Source organism: Chiroxiphia lanceolata, chromosome 1 (genome assembly GCF_009829145.1).
Source record: "Chiroxiphia lanceolata isolate bChiLan1 chromosome 1, bChiLan1.pri, whole genome shotgun sequence".
Lineage (NCBI taxonomy): Eukaryota > Metazoa > Chordata > Aves > Passeriformes > Pipridae > Chiroxiphia > Chiroxiphia lanceolata.
Window position 1 is genome coordinate 121,252,879 of NC_045637.1, and position 23,368 is coordinate 121,276,246.

General features: G+C 35.1%; 1 protein-coding gene across 1 annotated transcript in view; it reads right to left on the bottom strand.

Moving 5' to 3' along the window:
- TAX1BP1 (Tax1 binding protein 1) overlaps window positions 1-23,368 on the bottom strand; it is a 52,645-nt gene that overhangs the window by 21,782 nt on the left and 7,495 nt on the right. The window contains 5 exon segments of the mRNA XM_032688753.1: window positions 1,252-1,342; window positions 1,471-1,619; window positions 12,770-12,928; window positions 14,179-14,366; window positions 17,466-17,568. Coding sequence (XP_032544644.1) covers window positions 1,252-1,342; window positions 1,471-1,619; window positions 12,770-12,928; window positions 14,179-14,366; window positions 17,466-17,568 — 690 coding nt within the window.

Here is a 23,368-nt window from a genome sequence, read left to right on the forward strand (position 1 = left end):
TGTCAAACTTCTTCCACGTTAAGCGAACTACTGTTCACCTGTCCATTTAAGTGCTCACTAAATTCTAATTTATCTCTGAGGCGGATTAGAACAGGTAGAGAGAAAAATCTGGTAATATCACCGCCCTCGAGCCCAAACTTTCTGGTGGGAATTCTTGCAGCATGATCATCTAACAACAGCCCCAATCCACAGCTAGAAGTTAAAGCCCTAATTTCTCTCCACATCAAATTAAGCCATTCAAAATTCACTCCTCTCTTCACAAACGCTGAACGACTACGGATAAGCAAAAGAGAAATGACTTGAAGAAAACTAAAGAGAAATTAAACTTCTAGTAGTATCTGCCCACAATTATCTAAGCAAACAGGACTACATCAGCAGTATTTATTTCCAAAAACAGCAAACTACTTTCAGCAACTCTAGAGCTGTTTTAAAAATGTCATCAAATATATCCTATTATGCCTAATAAAGGATAGATGGATAGCTGCTGCACTCAAGTGTTTTCCACTCAGACTAGAAGATTTGTGTTGCTTATTTACCAAGGGATTTCAAGCTTGTAAAAGATGTTTTGAGATTTTATGACTTCTGTTGTATATCTAATACTGCCTGTCACATAATGACATTTTCCTATGAACAGAAATAACCTTCTAAATACACTTGATTTGTTTCATAAAACCTAAAGATTTCATTATTTGAGCATACAATTATTGGGTGGGGGGAGGAGGGAGAAACTGTATTTTATATATGGGTTTCTCTCAGAACCAGCAAAAGAAATCAGCTATGCTAGTAAAAAAGTCAATGCAATATAGAACCTACTAAAGCTTCTCAGCATTATGCATAAGATTCAAGAATAGGGGTCTAGAAAACAAAGTCTAAAGAGAGAATTTAAATGAGTAAGAAGTATTTTACTTACAAAAAAGTGCGTTAAGATGACCGGTTACTGGCTGATGCACAGTATAACTAAAGAATTTTCTCACTAATATCTATTTTTTTTTTCACTATATCTGTGCTTTAACAAATTGCTGATCCATTCTCCTTCTTAATGGACCTTTTATGTCATGGGATGAATTTAAATGCTGTTTCCTCATTCATTTTTATATGAGAACATCTATAACTATCAAAAGATCTGTTCACAGAAGTTACCCATTTCCTTTTTTCCTTAACAAATTCAGGGTTTTTTTCTCCATAAAACATTACTTCCTTTATTTCAAACCACTTCATTACAATGTATACAGGTACAAGCAATAAAGTTACCTTATAAAGTTCTTTTTCATCCTTTTCTGTCTTTAACACACATTCAAGTTGCTCCTTCTCAAGCATCACTTTCTTCAGTTTATCCTTCAGACTAAAACATTGACAAATTAATAGTACAGAACTATTAATACAGAAAATATATGCATGTATTAAAAACTGTTAGTTCACCTTTGAAAAAAAAAGTAAAATAAGAAGATAAGGAACAAAAAGACTAAGTACCTGTCTAACTCAGTTTCTTTTGCAATGGCTTTTTGAGTAACAGTCATGATATCTTCTTCAAGTTGGAGAACTTTTGAAGCAGCTTCATCATGCTTCTTCTTCAAATCATCATTTTCCCTTTTAAGAGCTTCTGATGCTTGAATATTACTCTTTTAAGAAAATTGCAAATAGATGTCATTTGAGAATGTGATTCTTCAGAAGTACAACATGCTATTTGAATTAATGCCAAAATATGGTCATTAAATTTCTTCTCTTCCTTAAAATGTATGATAAGCCCATTTCAAGTATACATAAATATATATATTGAATATTGCTATGCACAATTCATATATATTAATAAGGGGTCAATAAGGAGTTTGTTTTGGTACATTTGGTTACACAGAAACTACCAAAGACTTCTGAGTACAGGACAAAGAAAATCGTTTCATATCTTCTGCCTCTTTCCTTTTGGCAAACAAACAAACTGTCTAGCTCAGAAAATATAAAGAACTTCTATTTCTCTTTGTACTCACTTTTACTTGAAAAGAAGGAGAGCTTGCATTTGTCTAATTACACCACTCAAGCAAGCCACAGTAAAGACAATTGCAGGCAAAAGGAGATATAAAAAGGGGGGGGGGGAGGAAAGAATGATTTAGAGCTGGTTACTACACTACATTCTCCTAGCTGGAACATGTGGAAGGTCTCACAAAGTTCATGGAACCTCATGCAACCATCGTGGGATTTATGCCTTGGATATTGGAAGCTGAGACAGAGGATGATGACAACACCCAAAACAGATTCCTTTGTCAGAAAACTGACAAATACAAGATGGGAAGCTGCTTCTAGTATCACATTCATTATCTAATTACGGTCATGTCCATACTGTTCTAACGGCAGTGGCAGCTAAATTGTCATCTCCGCCACAACAAAATGGCCATTTAAAGCCAGACCATCTTAAATAACCCAGAAAATAGTTATTTTCAAAATAATACTATTTTCTTGAGAAAATAAATTAATAACACTAAAGCATAACACACATACTGAGATAATATGCCACTATTCCCGCTACCAAAGTTCAGTAAAGCTCAGCTTAGTATCAACCATGACAGTGATACAAATTAAACTGTGAGTTCAAGACAGACTGACCAACATATCTGACTACAGTATGACTTAAAGTGTTTGTACAGATACTAAGGTACAAGTTGCCTTTCTGCTGTACATTTGTAAGATTAAAGCACTACTTCATCTATTCATTTTTAAACAAAGCTCAATGCCATGAAACAACAAGACCATACTGTTAAATCAAGAGAAACACATCAGCCAGAGTTTACAAAGAACCCCTACTGGCCAAATTCCAAGCTAACTAACAATGTTTTAAGTACAATAAAATATAATGAGGACTGGTTTTACTCATTAATTGTCAAAATACACTGTTCACAAGTACAATTAAGCCCCACTTTTACAAGGAACCAAACAGAAGTTTGGGCATTATGATATTTTTTGGGGGGTAGGCAGTGTTGAATTGAGAGGAATGGAAAATTTAACTGATGACTCAATCACTTCCTATACACTAAACCAGTACGTAAAGTAGACTTTTATTTTTGTTACATATGTTACATAAAAGGATTAATATATTACAACTATTTAAATTCTAAATGGTTTTATTAGGCCTTAATATAATAAAGAATTTCAAGAGATCATGTTTTACCCTCTTTTTTTTAAGAAACGGCATTAGAGAAGATGACCCACAATTTTCATAAGGTCTTTATTTTTGAAGAGCTATCAGTTTCCTGCAACCAAAAATATACATACTTGGTGTAACGAGGGCAGGATATTTTAATTAAAGTCAGTATTCCAAGTGAAACTTGCTATATAACCAGCAGCAACAACACATTTTATAACTGCTTGTCCTCCCCTAGTGCAGTGGAGACTAATTACTTGCCCCTGTTTTGAAAGCCTAGTATAGTAAAAAGTCTATTTCAATGCATATCTGTGTTTTCTCTAAACACCACTTTGGTATAACTGTAACTGTTGTAACCCAAGTGCCTTCAAAAGAATTTAATCTGATACATTATATATACAAACTGTACAAACAGTTCAAACAGGCTGCCAAAGGTAACATATAGTAAAAGGAATTAATAGCCTGAAAAAAATTCACTCCACAAACAACATTACAATTGATGCTGCTTTGCTAGTTATTCTAAAGGGACATGGTACTAAAATGTAAAAGTTCCATACTTAACAGATTCTCACCTAATAAACTTGTTTAGATACAAGTAAAGCCTACAGTTTTGAAAGAAAAAAAAAGGATTAATTTTTAGAGACGACTTGTTATTTTACAGAATTCTTAGCAATTCAATTTAGATGCAGCGATCCTAGTCCCATACATGGTTACAGCAGTTTCAGAGCCTGTAAAATTTAAAATGAGTGCTCTTAGACTATTTTACAGGTAAAAGCCAACTGGGTTTAGAAGTTGTCTAAAGGGAAAGAATAGAATAAACAGATCAACTAAACATGCACTCTCTATTACAAAAAATATAATTACTTTCTGTAATCATTGTTTTAATTCATTTATCTCAATTTATCTGGTACATATACAAATACTATAAATTTTCTTCCACATTCTTAACAGAAGGAAAAAAGAAAAAAAGCACAGCAAGAGCACGAAGCATTTTACTGAAGTGGTTTAAAAACACTTATTTTTATTCTGAATTATTTTTAATTCAGTTACAAATGCAGCTTCCCCATGCCCTCTCCCTAGAGTTGCAACAGTCAGAAGGGTGGAGGGGAGAAGCAAACTGCACCACAAAGGTCAGAGTAAGCAGCCAGAAATTACTTAAGACAGCTTTACAGCTGCCAAACAAAAAGCTACCAAAACAAAAATTCCTGTAACTACCAGGAGTCTCACTAGTAAAACGAGACAAAGAAAATTCAATTTAGCTTTCAAGTGAATTTCCCCAGACTCAAAATCCCACTTTGAAAATCTTGATGTACCTTCAGATATGGAACAAGAAGAAATATGTGGCCTCCAAAATCTTTACTGCTATTCTAAAACTGCAAAAGATTTAAGACTGATTATTTTAAAAAATAATTTTATTATCATTCCATGAAACACTGTCCTCCCCTGGAAGAGTTGCCATTATAAATTACTTGATTTGTTTACAGTGCACTGCAAACAGCTGCTGAAAGAACAGAGTTTTTACATCAAAAAGCTCTAAATTACAGATCAGTTGCTTTAGTTTTGTCTTACCTAATCATAAATACACTGAGAAAAAACCTCATAAAGCTATTATAAGCTCTATCTAAAGGATAGGCAAATATCATGCCTGGGCTTTTCCCTGAAACATGTTTAAAATCCATTTAATAAATACACTCCTCCTGCAAAAGGACTAATAATCTTCTATTTGAGATGGAATAGCCATGAAGTTTTAGATTCTCATTTTTACAAGAGAAAAGCACAGTAAAAATCCGTATGTTCAACAATGAAGAACAACACGCTTTCCTTACTTATTTCTTACTTCTAATGGATTTTTGCAACACCAGTAAAGCATTTCAGAGTACAGTCTGATTAGTGGAAGCAAAATGGTACAGAGATCCCTTCCTGTAAATCAGCACACACAGTGCACTTTTCAAACATACTTAAGGCAGAGAGAGATCCAACAAACAGAATAAAATACTTGAAAAATACAACCCAAGACTATTTCCAGATATGATATCTTGCAGTATGGCAATAGGCAGCATGGGGTTTTATGCTTCATCTTCCCTTTTCATAACATGTGAAATTCCTTACTCACCTTCCCACCTTTTCAAAGTCATTCCAAACCTAAAGCATTCCCCTTGGATTATTGGCTAGTATCTGCCATCTTGTTTTACTTTTTAGAGAATGCATACATCATAATGAAGAATGAAAGGTTAAAAATGAGCTATGCAGCTCTGAAACTCAAGAGGTCAAATCACTAATACAAGACAATCTATTTAGAAACAAAACTAACAAAACAAACAAACAAACAACAACAACAACAAACCGGCACCTTTCAGCTAGATTGATTTATCTGGATATAATTTAATGTCAGAGGAATCATTATACTTCATATTCTACAGGCAATTTAGGCAGGATGAATCATCTGCAAGGAGCTACTGCAAAATCCAAGTGTGCTCTTAACACAGGGCCTCAAAGTTCTGAAAGGAAACCTCAAGTTGTAATTTTTCTTTCTAAAACAAAATTTAAGCCTTCAGTAAAGTAAAACAGCAAACCAATTCCAAACAAACTCAATTACACTAAGTTTTTATCCATGTGACTATGATTTGCAATAGAAATAGTGCTCTAAAAAGCACTGAAGTCACTCTGTTCTGAAAACCTAAGATATCATAGTGGTAGTACTTTAACTGCATTAACTCTTCAACTAACATTGTTAAACAGATCAAAACTACAAAAGGCCTAACTCCGTAAAAGTTCATCTAAGTCACATCAGTCATTCAATTACTGTCATGAAAATGTACAAACAGCTGAAGCATTTACACACACTATGATTTTGCAGCATGTACTTACATGTCAGAATGTTGATTTCTAAAAACGTTATAATTTCACTATAAGCTATTGATTTTGCAAAGTCATTTTCATGAATATATAATCTGAAGTGTAGAATATCTCAAATGAATCTGCTTAATTATCCAGTGAAATAATTTTTAATTGCCCAGTTTAAGAAATTTTCATACACAGAACAGCCACTACAACCATAAAACAGGGTTTTCTTTTCATATGATGTTTATAGTACCCCGGGGTGCTATAATTGCTGTGCCAACCTGAGCAATTCTGAGTGTTTAATTTGTGTCTTAATTTACATGAAATTGGGGGGAGGTTTGGTTTTGGGGGGCAGGGGGGGCAGTTTCTTGGTTGTTATTTGGGGTCTTGCTTTTTGGGTGGTTTGTTGTTATTTGATTTTTGTTGATTTTTTTGTTTTTTGCTAAAACAATACATCTTCCTGACCATCACATTTTCTCACATGCAGCAAACACGAACAGTATGAACAGAGCCTGATTTAAAGAGACACAAAAAAAGACCCTTAATTCACTTACTTGTATGCACACAGGTTGAACTGGGCACTTGTACTGCTGACATATCACACTGCACAGCAGCATTTTTTCACTGTCTAAACAGAGAAACTCTCCTTATAAAATGGCATCATATGCCAATTTAAATGAATCCCTGATACTTGAATAAAATTCTTGAAAGAATAAAGCTACTGTGCAGGTAGAACCTGCCAGCAGAATGTGAATTTAGACACATGTCCTATTAAAACTCTCCATCAGACAGATGAATAAGCTCACATTTAAAAAGTTAAATGGTAAACTAAACCTACAAAGAGCATGAAAGAACAAGTTTATCAAGTCAGTAAATTCACTTCTACCTCAATTTATGCCAATGTCATAACAGAAACTCTGTTCAAATGTTCTCAAGACCAAAGAATGAGCAAGCAATCTGCAAATCTGTTCCTTCTGACTCAAGCTAAACATACATGCAAACTACTGCCACAGGAACACGCACTGTCGCCACTGTCACATTAACGAAATTCGTTCAGACGCGCTCTCTTCCCACTAGAGGGAGACCAATGACTTTAAAAGCCTCATTTGCAAGCTCTGCTCTCTACAAAAGCACAAAACCTGTGTCCACAAAATTGAAGGGTTGCAGAGTATCAGAGGAGTGACCAGCGAAAGACCAACACAATGACCACTGCACGTTTCTCGCATTCAGCACAGTAATATTAAATCTTAAGACAGTAGGCAAGTGCAGTGCTGCTGGAGAGCTTACGCATAGTTTAATGATACACAAGAATGGGAACACAAAGACCAAAAACACATACATTCTGATTATTTACAAAGGTATGTATATTTTATATTTATAATGTCTAAGATGCAGATTAGAAATATTTGTGTTATTGTTTTCTAAATAAAAACACACTAACTTTCTGTTCAAATTTTTAAGTTCATTTTCTTATATTTTTGAAAAAGTAAAATATAGACAGATGAAAGCAGCATACGAATATGATTTAACACATAGAATATGTACCAGTTTACAAAAGAAAACCAAAGGAAAAGTTGAAATACTGTAAGTAACCTGAAACAGTTCTGGTAACCACATGTCATCTTCTTAAGCAAAATGATCCTAGGGAGTAGTTACCTAATTATTTTAACAGTGTTATAGATCAACATAACTGGTCTACTCTGGCCTCCAATCAGGAGGCCTGGAGACACACTATCTTCAACGCTGCGGATGCTTTTGAGAACGCACGCAGGATCACTCTAGAGGAGAAAAGACAACACAGAAAGAATCGTGTCTTGCAGACTATCCCACCTAAGGAGTCTTTCTGCTGTGCCTTTTGCAACTGGACGTGTCTATCTTGTATTGGCCTTTTTAGCCACCAGTGTGCTTGTAACAAACGTGGGTAGAGCCCTCCCTAAATCTTCGTTCGCGAAGCCCAGCCGTGATGATGACTGCAAGCTGTATATGCAGCATGTTTTTAAACAAAAGTATGCTATCAGGGAACACTATCATGGTAAAAAAAGATTTAATTCTGAAAAACTAACAGAAGGTTGTAAGAAAAAGACGTGACATTCCTGAAACATTTCCCATACTTTCACATTTACTTTGAATTCCCACACAGAGTAGTAATAGATTATGTTAACTCTTCACACTCAGTAAGAGCAAATTTAATGTCATCTGGGGGGGAAAAAAGTCCAGGAAGGGTTAAACTGGCATGGAAACTGCTGCAAAGGACTACTATGTTTTTGTCTAACTGAAAATACAGCAGCCCTTTTCAGAAGACTAAAGAGAGTGTGCACGCTGGGGGGTAAGAGAAAAAAAGGCCACTTACCCCCTCTCTAAACTGATTTTTTTGCATTAAGCAGCCATTGGATAAGAGAAAAAGATTATTCTAAAAAAAAAAAAAGACTGATTTTGTACCAAGTTCTACAATATCTCAAGTATTGGCAGGGTGGGGTGGTTACCATAACATAATGGTAGTAACCCTAAGTGTACACTAAAGAAGTGAGGCTGGAGAGCACACTCCCTCTGAGCACAAACACTGACTAACGCAGAACTGTCTGTCTTGCAAGTATACTTTTTTCTGTGACATTGGCAATGATAACATGAGAAAACAATGTCTGAAGAATCATTCACGTGTTGAACACAAATTAAAAATATAGGTGGTTTTTTTACTCCAATGCAATGAAACACTAAAAAAAAATAAACCAAATCTAAAAAACCCAAAAGCCTTCACGGACAAGCAGTGGCTCACAGTGCCATAATACATAACATGTATTAAAAACTGCGCTTCAAGAACTCTAATAGTACATTATCACTTTATGTCTTGAATGCACTTATTCCTCCTACCTTTTGTAGGAAATGAGATGGTTACTAAGAAGGCAACAAACAATTATTTATGTCCTGAACAACAAGGGTACTTTAGCAAATCAAAATCTGTAGTTTACTATGGCCATTACAGTCTGAAGTGCCAAAACACAGGAACTGTCTTTAAAACTCAAAACAGAGGAATCGTTTCACTACTTAAAAACATGCATAGAGTCCAATATTCAAGCTTCATGGAGCACTGACTGTATCACACCTGAATAGATTGCTTATTATGCCATGTTCTTAAAAGACTGATCTACTTTCAGCTTGTTTCTTCCTAATATTTTCCAGAATGACTTGCAAAACATCCCAACTAGGTAAAAAGCAGATTGAGAAGACAACAGTTCCACTCCACAGAATTCTGAGAGTAACTAGGTGGGGAAGAAAGATCACTTAATCAAGAGCAGGAGGGAAGTACTAATTGGGATATAGCTGCGGCATTGTCTCCTGTGTGTATCACGAAATCAAAGCTTCTACAGACATGGCTCAATGAACCAAACTACTACTGCTAAAAATTAATACCAAAACGATGAAAGTAGTCTAAATGCATATGAATAAAAATGAAAAGGGGATTTTAAGAAAACTGTTCTAACAAAACATTTTCATATTAGGAACTCTGAGCTTTTCCATCATTAATCTATATTTTATTTATTACACTGTACCACAGTAAGGTTAACTTACATACTATGACCCCTAACCACACCATTCACATGCTGTTCAATTCAATTACAGACATAAGGTAGCTTAACACTGTACTTGATCAAAAGACATGAGCTCAGTTAACCATATTATTTGCTATGAGGAAACTAAGAGTCATTTTTAGAAATTAGGCAGATTAACTAGTGTTACGTATAAAGGGGTTCATAACTCCAGGGCCCCCATATCACAATACAAATGGTAATAAGCAAATAGTAGTTGCCAATACATTAGCAGCATAAAGAGCTCTGCACGCAGTTAGAACCAAATGCATGTGTCTGTACAGACATATCCACTTCCTTGACACATGAAATTACTGCTTTTTAAATACAGTACTTTGTACTACCATGGGGGTTTTTTGAGGGCTCTTTGCACAAGCAGAAATATATCCTGTGAACTTCCGGATGGAAGTACTTGCAAAAAGGAAAAAAACATTGTATGTTGTTAAGAGTTTTTACATGTGTTAAATGTAGTTTAGCTTTACTTTCAACAGAAATAGATTTCTATTACTTATACCTGCCTTAAACTACAAAGGTAATTGCATTCAGCATTTACAATAATGGCATTTTCTCATATGGGCTATTTTGTTTTATTAATTGTTGTTCTTCAGTCTAATAGGCTCTAAAAGATATTGGAAGATTTTTTCAACAGAATTCAAAATAGTTAAACCTTTACCTAAGTTTAAAATTTGTATTTTTTAAAATGTTTAATTCATCAATTCCACTTTTTATCTATTTATGTATTAAAAGTTTAGCGCATAGCTAAAAATCCACATCTATGTGAAAAAAGAGAACCAGGAATAAAAGAAGAAAATAATTACTTAGTTAAAACAACCATTCTCAGACTTAAAGGCAAAAAAACTCCACAAGCCAAAACAACCTGGCTCACACTAAGCACCTGTGAAGACTCTGCTATCACACAAAATACAAAAATATTCTGATTACTCAGCACTTCAATGGTAGTCATATAAAAATATCCAAGTTAATGCATTGTTCAGGTTTATTGCCAATAACAATTATTCACATCACACGAAGTTGACTAGATTAGCTGGGGGAGAGGGGAGAGTTGGGAGAGTGGTGTTGTACGGTTTGTTTTGGTGGTTGGTTGTGGAGGAGGTGTTTTGTACAGTTGTTTTTTTGGGGGGGTTGAGTTTGGGTGTTGTTTTATTTTTTAAACAACCCACAAGGAAAATAAAACTTAAGTACTGTAATGCAACTGAGTGCTGCATAACTGCTGCTCAGGAGTCTTTAAATCAATCCATTAATGTACTGTACATGTTCCCAGCAAAGACAGATTATACAATCCTGTGACCCACTGCTGTATTTCATCTGTTGGGGTGGGGAAGCAAGGAAAGCAAGAAGGGAAGTCATCTTTAAGACTGGAAAGCCACACTGGTTATTAAAATTTCTGATAAATAAAATGCTGACTTCCTGCACCTGATTTGGTAGATTCTTGTTTAATTTTCAGGAATAACACTCAATCTATATTCTGCTTATATATATAAACAAATTAAAACTTTTTCAACACAGTAGATATGATTCTTTTTTAAACAAGTGAAAAACAGAGAACAGAACTTAAAAGATGTAAAATAAGACCGTGTCAAAGTCTTAGAGACAAAAATTGCATGAGTTAGAAAGCTTCCATAGTATTCTAGACAGGCAAAGAGCAGCATCAGCCTTAGATCAGACATCTACTTATAGCTCAGCTAAATACAAGTGAGAAATTCTTCACAATGCATCATCTCTCCATCAAAATACAAGGTAAAAAAAAGAACAACAAAAAAATAAAAAAACCCTACAAAATAAAACCAAACATTCTTGAAATTAAATTCTAATTGCTAAGGTCTGGTGTCTTAGAGGCAAAGTTATTTTGGATTATAGAAATGCACAGTAAAATGTGAGAAAGTACAAAGACATTTTTGTTCCTATACAGTCTAGCTGTATCTTTGTTTGACAGCTATCAAAATCCCATTTCACAAATTTTTCCAAAATGGAATTTTAAAGCTAACATGGGTTAGAACTGACACTTTGCTTTCAAATATTTTTTTTAATGAGAGCCTCAAGTGACAATGAAAGGTATCTGTGTAACTCATTCAGACTTATCCACCAAACTTGTGATCTACAAATCCATGAAAAGCATATTTATAAGTATTAAATTCTTGTTTCATTGATTTAAGCTAGTTCTCCCATGCATCTGAAATTCAAATCATTCTTTAATAGGAAAAACTTTTTTTTAAACAAGATCTTATCCTTTCTTTTCTCCTTACCCTACATTCTAGTCCACTTCACTTACTATTTAAAAGTATTCTACAAAGCATCAACATTCTTAACTTCCCTCAACAGATTCCTATTAAAGGTGTATCACAAAGGACTGTTGACATGTACATACTAGTACTCAGAAATAGCCTATTAACTGCTGTCCACAGCTAAATTATATAGGCTTCATTACTTCAAATTTGTCCATGTCACCACCTCCCTCCCACATGTTTTTAATCTTCTTCTAAAAGTTGTTTTTTTTAAAAAGCAGCAACTTAAAAATAGATTAGGTCCAATGTTTTGGTGCCTTTTTTACAGTATTAGATTTCTTCTTGACCATATGCAGAATTCCAAATTAAGCTTGCTTTGGTTTAGGCTACATTTACATTTTAACTATTAATTAACATTGTAAATGACTTTAAGGTGTGTACTTCTTTTCCCTTTGAAAATATTCAGACCTCTGTGAAACCTTTTAAGAGAAGTCAGTCACTAGTTACTTTTTACTCTTTGTGTACCCCGGCAGTAGCATTCTCTGTTAAGTCCTAATCTTTGCTTTTCATAACAAAATTTTTTACCATTTTCAATACTCTGTGTTCTATGTAGTTATTCCCTAATGTGAAGTTTTCTTGAAAAGCCCTCCCCCGTTTTAAATTAATGTAAGCAAACTTTAAACTATCCACTACTTTCCACTATGAATTCCATGGTTAAATGTCAAACATCTGGTAACAGTTGTCATCGATTATCTTACCAAGCCTGGTACCATAAGCCTTAAATATTTTAACCATTTTACGACATAAAAGGAATAGTGGCAGGAGGTTAATAGGAACTGACCTATTCTAGTGTAAATGTCTATCTAACTGCTGAGGGGTCTTGATAGCTGATTTTCACACAGTTTAAATGGTTCTTGAAAGAGCAGTATTACAGACATTATGAGTCAGCTTTAATCAGTTAAACAACTAACCTTTTGCTCTGTTTGCAGCTGGTCACATCTCTGCTTTTCATGGTTAAGTTCTTTCTCCAGTCGTTCAACTTGATCTCTGAGTTGTGTTGTTTCCTTTTCCAGAACAGAAGTTACCTTTAATAGTTCTTCTTTTTCTTTTATTATTTTTTCAATTTTGAACTGTAAAAAAACAAAAATAATGGGGTTTGGTAATTTTTTTCCCCTTCATTCTTATCAAATAAATTGATAACTAATTACTCCAGTGTCTGAGCAGAAGCACAGATTGTGTGTTCTCTGGCTAAGTTGTTTTACAATTTTCCCCTTATTCTCCAATTTCTGAAGTTTCACTGCTTTAACTGAATAGCACTACAGTACCATTAGATAGCACACTTTGCAGTGTCTTGATTTATATTCAAGTTTCCTCTCCTTAAATGAAATGCCTTTACTATTCCCAAGTGACAGTAACTGTGGACGAGCTAATTATCCCTGGACGAGCTAATCCCTGGAAACGTTCAAGGTCAGGCTGGATGGGGATCTGAGCAGTCTGATCTACTTGAAGATGCCCCTGCTCATTGCAGCAGGGTTGGACTACACGAACTTTAAAGGTCCCTTCCAACCCAAACCATTCTACAATTCCATAAGCCAAGATAATAAGACACATCTGAAAAATTATTTTTAATTTTAGTACTATGAGTACATATCTGAAAAGCAAAAATATGCTAGATGTATCTCTCTACTCTCTTATCCCTAAATTCTGAAAATTGTAAATCAAATACATGCGTGTATGTGCTCAGATGTATGGCAAGGTAAAGGAACAATTTTCCAAGAAGCAAGTCACACAAAAGTTGGTTTGGGTTTCTTATTTTGTCTAATTTTTTGGGTTTAAGTGGAGTTCAGCCTACAAACATCAAGAAGCAAATGGAAACGCCTTGACTCTAGATGTAAGCACACAAGTCTAACCACATCCCTCTAGCAAAAACCATGACACATCAAAAACTGCTTTAAATAAAACAAGAGCTACTCTAATATACTTAGGCACCTACAATTATTCAGCTTAGTCTCCAGGGCTCTTAACTTGTGTACAAATAAAAGTATTGGTTTGGTAACTCTTTTTTCTTACAAGAAGTACCATTTCATACAAAGGGTATCTTCCCTCCCTTCCACTTAGTTGGTGAGTACAGATGTTGGAGATGGGCAGTATCTACTCTTAGAGTTTCCCAGTCCATGCTTAGTGCTATACAGTTTAAAATCACGATTCACTTAACATGCAAATGTTCTGAACTCCAGTCAAATACTGTAGAACCAGCCAGAAATACATACACTACCCATACATATGTAGGCCTTTTCCTTCCGGTTTGTTCTTTAATATCTTAAAGATGTATGTATATATTAAAAAAATAAATAACATTTTAAGAATTGTTGAGTCAAACCTCAAGAAGTCCAGCTTTTGTGGTCACCACTAACATATCAGAGTTTCCTTCATCTTCCATAGTGAGCAATTCTTCAACAGGAGAAGAGGTACGAAACTGGAAAGGTGTGCTTGCTCCACGGATTTCTCCTTTATAAGTCACGTAACAGAACTGATAAAATTCTCCATCATCATTTGGTAAATAATATCCTATCAAAATAAATTCATATTTGAAGAAACATTCTACACAAACTTACAAGTCTCTGTCTGTAAACAGATAACCACATCATGTCTGACTTACAGATTTCATACTCATTACCTCAGTAAGGCACAGATAAATCATCAAAACAGCAGAAAGGAAAAGTCATCCTATTTAGTCACTCTCATCCCCCCACAGTTTTTCCTAGCTTTTAAGATAAATGCAAAATAGTGTTAGGCAATAGGTGCTATATGTAACCGTTGCAAAGTCACAGAACAAAGAGTGAGTGATTTTTGGCAAATACCTATTGCAACCAAATACAACAGACAAAGGCGCAATAATATGACAAGACATCTGTAACTTTACCAACTTCCTTTTTGGGTTTTTTTGTGGAGTAAACATAATTTACTTTTGCTGTTTTTAAACAGCAATGCTGTATAAATTGCTATGCCAAAGCATAGCAATACTCTGAATGGATAACACCAGAGACAAGGGGGGCATAGGTGGGAGCCTGGAGTTTGTTAACAAAGAGCTTACTCTTAAAATTGAAAAAAAATTCCTGTAGACTTTACAAGGTAAGAATAAATCCTCTTTCTTTTAGCTATGTAATATTGCATGTTGCAAGCAAATTACTTCAGAAGAATTTTTATTCCACTGAACCGTTGCCCACTGAAGCTTCAACATCAAGCCTCTTGCATTACCTGAATTCACACAGTAATATTTGGGGATGTTAAACAAACATTTCCAGAACTAAAGAGATTTTCACCTTTAGTAGTAATCGCAAAAACCACACCTTACCCAGTTTAATGGCAAGAAAACTATGTGGTTTAATTCAGAACATTTATTATCAGATATCCTAGCCAGCCTGAGTATGATACTAGCATAATAAATCTTCACCAGATTTTCAGTCCAGCAGGTGATGTCACCTACTTCAGTTCTTATTTCACCACATCTCAATCTTCTCCCACTCTAATTTTATAAATGATTTCTATTCACCAACTTTTATTTCAGATTCCTAGAAGTCTTTTCCCAGTACTCCTAGCTACTTTTCTTACAAATGGTAAAACATTACATGTGCTGTATGGACAGCACTTGTATCAAGAAATTCATGCTTTAATTAGTCTTATACTTTATTAACTGTAGCTCTGGGAATAGTATTTTAACCTCAGGATTCATACTTTTGGACCTGACTACACTTTCCTATATACCACTCAGTTTATCTCTTTCAGTGCTTAAGTAAGATGCAATTACGCAGAAAAAAATTCAGAACGGTCTACCTTGCTGCTCCAGCAAGTTTTAATATTGATTCAGACAACCTGGTTTTAAAACTACTCTAAGTCTTTTTTCTTGTATCTAACATGTACTGGAGAAAACAGATTCCTGCTTATTTTCTTCCAGCACACCTACTTGATCATAAAAAACCAAACATTTAAAGCATGCTGCACAACATTCACTATTTAGCTCAGATAATTAAGCTCCTGGAAGCTCTACTGATCTCATGTCAGCAGCATTAAAATATCTTGCCAAACACAATGGGGAGACTGAATGGAGATTCGATCTGGTAGCTCTATAAAAGTGGAGGTCTTTCAGCATGGAAGGTAAGAGATGGGACAGAGTTACCCAGTCGCTTCATGTGTGGTGAAATTTTTAAGTACAAAGGACTAATAATGGCATGTAGAGTCCTACTTTCTAGATCACTTTTAGTTTCAGTACAAAGAACAGTGAACTCATCCAAACTATCATTATCTGCAGCTTTAACAAGAGAACAAGCTAATACAGTCATCACTTCAGGATTTCAATCGTTATTTTTTTCTATCTACTTCAAGCAATAAACACACACACACAAATACTAAAGCCAACTGTAGGAAGTAAAAAAGAAGATAAAATGGTACATAAAAATCTGTTTGCAAGCAGAAAAGCATTTTAAAAGCTTACTGGAGGTGTTCTTTTCACACAAAATTCTGAATGTGCATATATTTTTGACATTTTTAATGTCCTGTGGCAACAAGTTCTGCACACTGACTGTGTTATAAAAGTATCATCTTTATCTCCATTTTGAACCTGTCACTTGGTACCTTACATCAACCGTTCCTACTTATTTAAATATAAACAATGAAGACATAAGTCACTTCACATTATTTCTCTTTCCCAGGCTGAAAAATCAGGCAGAAGGAAGTTTGGAAGGTCACTTAGTCCAGTTTCTCACTCCGGAGACTGTGTTTAGCACCTGTTTGAGACTACCATGGCTGTGTCTAAACAACTGTGAGGAATTCTCATCCTTCCAAACCAGAGATACCTGTTCAAGTGCTGCACTACTCACTCTTGGTAAAAGGGATCTTCCCAACATCAGGCATAAACCTCCCAGGTCAGAATTCACAGCCAATGTCCCTTTTTACATTTAATGAGAAGAGTGTGGCTCTCACCTTTTTAACTCCACACCTTTATACAGAAGCCATTTCCTAATTTTGATCTTCCTTGTTTATTTGTTCTACTTTTTTGAGATTGCAAAGGGGAGGGAGAGGATATGATGTGCACACAGTGTTGAAAATTCAGTTATACTATAGATTTGTACAGTTGTGTAACATTTTCTGTTTTTTTCTTTATTCTTTTCGTAAAAACTTTAGGTATTTCCATCAATTCCTCACTGTAAAATGTTCTCTGCAACTCTTTGACTTTTCTGAACCTTCACCAAACCATCATTTATTCTTTGACAAGAATCACTTAATATTGGTAATGATGTCTAAAGTCCAGAGACTAAAGACAATGTAAAGACACAAGGCATTAAAAAATGCCAAGATTAAAAATGCCTGCTGATGATTAAAAAAGTCACTATCTGTATTTTAATAGTTTCCAACAGAGCTTCTCCATCAGTCATGAATACTGGCCATTACTATGTAAAAAATATACTAAGTCACTTACTTTTCCTTACAATTTCCTTGATTTCTAAAATAAGACTGTACTTCACACAGTGAAACGTGGAAAATTCTCCTCCAATTTATCTTTGTAAAAGCCTAGAACTGCTATACAACCCTCAGCACTGAAAGGAACAGATCAGTATTTAAAAAGCTGCGTAGGCTGGAAAATACAGATAGATACTGCTTTACACTTACCTTGAAAAGTCAGCACACAGTTAACTGTTGATCCTTCCACATAATTATCTGGCATAGGTGACCAAAGAAAGGTGTAATAATCTCTTGCAGTACTCCAACCAACCTAAAATAAAATAAACCACAACAACAACAAAAAGAAAGAGGGATAAAACACTAAACAAAAGAATTTGTTATGCAAAGTTAAGGTATCACGGTCTGGCCTTTGCAACATACTGTATTATGTATATTTCTGCTTCAACGTGCAATAAAAAGATACTTAACAATGTTTACAAATCAAGAATATTTAACAAGCATGTCAAAGATTTAGCATTAATTTTATTAAGCTTGTTACCTAAAGCAATAAATGGGTCTAAGGCAATAAAAGGGTCTATATAAAGTAAAACAGCAGACAGTTTTCACTACACATTAAACTACTATTTGGTATATTATTTTTTTTTCTATAAAGATACACATTACTTTATGAAAAATACAAAAACATTAATTTTTAATTTTATAGTGAGAATTTCTTAGTGTAAGTTCTGTCAATGCTGACTATTTTGTGTCCACGGTCCAACCAGTTCATCAGAAAACAAAAAGGAGGAAAGAAAAAACAGCTTTCTCTTCTACTGAAAAGACCAAAATTGACAGGGTCGCACTAGCATTTTTCGGACAACTTCTGCAATACTAAAGACCAGCATTTCACTGGAATGCTAATTCTCTCATACACTCACGCCATGTCTGCAAAGAAAAAAACACATTTGCATGAAAACCTAACTCAGCTAAGTCCGTGCAGTCTTCCCACTAACTTCAACAAACCTTTGCTTTCAGACTTTTCATAAGAGTGTAATTCTGTATAGAGTTGAGGCACTGGCACAGGTTGCCCAGAAAACCTGTGGGTGGTCCATCTAAAGAAGTGTTCAAGGCCAGGTTGGATGGAGCTCTGAGTAATCAGGTGTAGTGGACAGTTCCTGCCCTCGGCAGGGGGGTTGGAACTACAGGATCTTTTAACATCTCTTCCAACCCAGGCTATTCTATGATTCTATCCTCTGAAGATGCATATTCCAACACACTTGAAAATACATGCAAGTTAAACAGAAAGCCAAAGCTACTACTGTAAAGCAATGAATACTAATAATAGTATAATGGTAAAGGAGAAGAATATCTGATTTATTCCACTACCCAAAAAAAAAAAAAAAAAACAAAAACACACCACCTTGTCAAAAGCTAGGTGTGGTACAGTTTATTAGTAACTGGGTATACTGTCATGGAGGAGTTAAGGTGTGGAAACACTTAATTCCTATTTAGGCCTCATGTGAAGTTAACAGTTCCATTTTGCAATGAAGAATCCATTCTTATGCATTAAAATAAGAAACCAAATTTTAAAACCTTAACTTCACACATCAGTTGGAAAAAAAAAACCCAACACAATACAGCCAACAAAAAGTCAACTACAAAAATGAAACCAAGTTCCAGTCAAAGTGCTAAAGTTGGAACAAATGCACAGTAGTCCTTTCTTAACATCAGAAATCTTAAATAAACAAGAAATTTCTATGGGACACACTGGGAAACTTTCTCTGAGCCAGGTGGAGTACAAGAAGTCTATTAGTCCTTAAAAACCTGGCATGGGCAATGGCAAACATTACAATATCCACATTCAAGCACACAAACATTGCAAATTATAGAAGAACTCCAACACAAAACCTTCTGAAGTTCAGAGGAAGAAAAAGAATAACCCGTCAAACTACATGCAAGACTTGTGAAGTATAAACTCCAGTTCATTGTGGTGTTCATCTGATAAGCACAGCAGTCATCCCGTTGACTGACTGTGCTGGTACCATTACTTTTTAAGGAATTCATTGAAAACTCTGAAAACCTTCTGCTCGGAGATAGAAACTCAAAAAATACAAACATTCTTAGTTCTTAGCCAAAAGAGCACATAAGATTTAGATGACATAACTTCCCTAAACCAACAGAAAGAAGAAAATCCATTTTATAACTGGAAATAAAGCATCTGCTGATCTAGTATTCAACACATTCTTTTATATTCTCCTTTTCTCTACATTTAGTTCTCACAAACTCCACTCAAACACATTTTTAAATTAGAAACTTCTGCATAAATGCCAATGCTCTTGCTTTCCTTCCAGATGTTAACCAACAGATTAATAATCCAGAAACCAAATCCTACTTTCGCCCTCTCAACCCATGTTTTTAAACCAACAACTACTCATCATGTATCCAACAAAAGCTTCATATCCAGATTAGGTTATTATGTACAAACAATGTATAACTGAAACCTCACTTTATTTAATTTTCCCTCCATAAAATGGAAAGCTTTAACAGGCCTTTACATAGTAATCCACTCATGATATTCCCATTTCCTACTTTTAAGCAAAAAGGCTTATTTCAATTTAGGAAATAATAAACACTTTTCAGTCATATAAACCAACACTGCAGTCACAGTGGAAAAGCTAAAGTCTGGTAAAGGTTAAGAGTCCAGCACCAAGTACTTTGCAATTTGGCTGGGCAAGTGAGGACAACTCAACTGTCCGTAATACTCACACTAGACAGGTTTTCCTTACACTAACAAATAGCCATATAGTCATCATGAAAGCTTTTTCTTCTGTGTTGCCCCACAGATATAAGCCCCTTTCTTACTGCAATGCCACACAGTGGGATTAGCTTTCTGCTATTTACGTTTCACCCACAGTACATTTCAACAAAATAGCTTGAAGAAAAGTTGCTGCATAGGAAAATAAATGTGGGGACAGGGGAGGGAGTGTCTGGCACAATGAGTATGGCAACAATGAGTTACCAATTACTTAGTGAAATAAAATGGTTATTATTTTTCCTATCTCCAACTCTCCTCTGATTCCTCTTAAAAAGAATGTAAGTTTTCCTAAGAAGAAAGCTCTGCCTTACAATTGCAGTGTTTGCAGTGTAAAAGTTATTTTAAACTTGGTTTTAATTTCTTAAGTTTCATGGAAAATAAACACCTCTGTTCTTGCATTTTGTTAAATTTCTTTCCTTTTATAATGCCTTGGTAAAGTCAGTTAACTCAGTCTTGAGACAGAGTGCTTCAAAGAAAGACCACTGCAAGGGAAGCTCACTTGGCATTTTGTTTCCTGGTCTCAGAAAGCTGCTGTGCAGCTGGAAGAACAGCAGCGTTCATTCTGCTGCATTAACAGTGCCTGACCTACCCATACAACATCAGCAGGACAAAGCAGCAAACCCAGGAAACACTTGTTTAGCTGAACCAACTTCAGCATAATCAGTGGGTCTTTACTGTAAATACTTAATACAACCCAATTAAGCAAAAGGGGGTGGGGGGAAGGTCACACAACCCCAACCACAAAGCTTATTAGAGTAAAAATTATGTCTTTTTTGTAATTCAGAAGGTAAATTATATATCTGAGAATTTAGCAAAGTACCCAAAGTACTGCAAAAATACAACATGCTAACTGCAAAAGAAGCAAAATTTCAGACAACAGGTAAGGCTCTGGATGTACATTATACAGTACAATTACTACTGACAACAGTAAGTGAAAAGCCTTGACATGTTTCACATAGTAAGAAACAGTTATTTTGACTCAAACCACAGATAACACAGGTGTCTAAGCATAATGCCATTGGGCCCAGTATCAAAGGAAGTGATTTCTCCAAGCAGGCTCTTTTGGGCCATAACCCTGAGTTAAAGTAACATTACTTTAAAGTCACAGTAGTGCTTGTGCTACTGTAGTATATAACAATCTACTACAGGCAGCTACAAAAATCAAGCTCTTCTGAGACAACTAACAGATGAGAAAATTAAAGCATCTGGGGGCAGTGAAGCTCACACCAGGCAAAATTACTGCGAGTTAACTGTTAACACTGGCACCTCACTGATGCAATATACTTTTGAACACAAGCATCACCAGCAAACAGTGGTATTTAGATGCCAGTTCGGAAAGGATCAAACTGTACAAAGAAATTTCAGAAGCTGGACGTGAGGAAAAATACTTATTAAAGTACTAAGTACATTTTAGTAACATTCAGGCACAGGCATTTCAAAATAAGTAAACAACAAAATTAAACCTTAGAGGTCTTTAGTATGTCTGTGATCCCCTTATAATACATTCAACTTTCCCTTACCTCAGACCAAGACACTTAAGACCTCACTTCAAACATCACCTCGCTACTCACACCGAGATTAAAATTTGTTATACAACAGGAGCCCTAAAGCTGAGACACTCGTGGGCAGAAGATGGCTGCAAAGTACTCTAGACTCTTTGTGAAAGCCTGTAATCTTCCAATGTTCTCTTATTCCCAGACCTCAAGAAGGCATCTCTGCTAAATGTTACAAACACATACAGGCAATCTTTCAACTTGGGCTGTTGAAAACATATGGTATTTGTTGCAATATCAAGGTACTATCAGGATCCTAAGTTATGATCATCTCTTGTTGGTTGTATTTCTACCTCATAGTTCAGAGGAATGTGTCAAAATGACACTGACCGTGTGCCTAGACCATAGGATCAACTTTCTCCATTAGGTATAAATCAAAATAAATATAGAAACAATATGAATTCTCTAAAACAAAACCTGCTACATATGTAAATGACTGTCCAAGGAAATGTTATGACAGATCAAAGAGAAAAAAAGCTATAGTTTACTTTAGGAGATAAGTATGAAAATGTATTAAAAAAGGGTGGGTGGGGTTTAAGTGAACTATTCCCTTACTATCACATCTCATGAGAACAATAAATTAGCACAGTCTCTTCAAAATTGTTACTAGCTACTGCCTACTTTGTCATGCCCATTCTGACTCTGACCACACAAACCTACTGTATCAAAAATATTTAGAAAATTAATGACATTTGGAATAAAATGGCAGAATTTCTCGTCAAAGGTAACATCACACAAACCCAGATTATCCTTCTCTTCATCTAGTATAGCAACTGCAAATATGCTGCCACGGATGTCTTTTTTTTTTAAGCTAAGTATTATTTGCATGTCCTTCCAAAGAAGGTAAATCAGAAACCAACAGAATCACTATAATTCACAAATATAGCAATTCTCAAAACATTCTGAATTCCAATAATTCTATTCCCAACTATTTTAACAACAGGACATACTGTCCACTGCACACTCTTGTATCTATCATGGCCAGCTGTGCAGTGACGATTCTGTGCCAGAAAAATAGTATTTCTATATGCATATGGTCAATAACACATCCAGATGTTGTATTGTACTTCATAACGTGATCTCAATATATGGAAGTAATTGCTGTGGTTTTTTAGTTATCAATCTACAACAGAATCAGGATATTGAAATGACTCACACAAGCTGTACTATTATTTGCAGTCCAAAAAAACTAAAGAATCCAGAGTACTATACAAAGACACATCCATATTGCCTTTATAAAACACAAACGCCAAGCTATTCCTTAAGTGTATATCAAATACAAAGTCAAATACTGTTACAAATGTTTTTGACCACAGACAATCTAATTCTGAGGTCTGCTATAGATCAGGACATTGAAAAGAGAGAAACCAAGTTGCATGTAGACAGAGGTACTGCCCTGATGCACAAACAGTAGCTCAGGTATGATGTCCTAAATACTGAGTGCTCTCTCAGAGCAAGCAGGCACTCGTTGCGTTCAAATAAGTTACTAAGATCTTCCCAATTCCGGTTATTCAATTTTTCCATATGTTAAGTTACCAGAACATCAGATCACAATTATTAAGGTGTGGATATTAAAAACCTGGACAGTAAAAAATAAAACATTTCCCTTTCTTCTCTAGGGGTACACTGAGACAGTCAACACCAAAGCATGTCTACAACTTGTCAACATCCTAGAGGAATGGTAATGTAGATTACTTAGAAAAATATATCAGCTAGAACTGAGGAATAGAAAAGTTTTGATAGAATAGTTAATTAATGACACA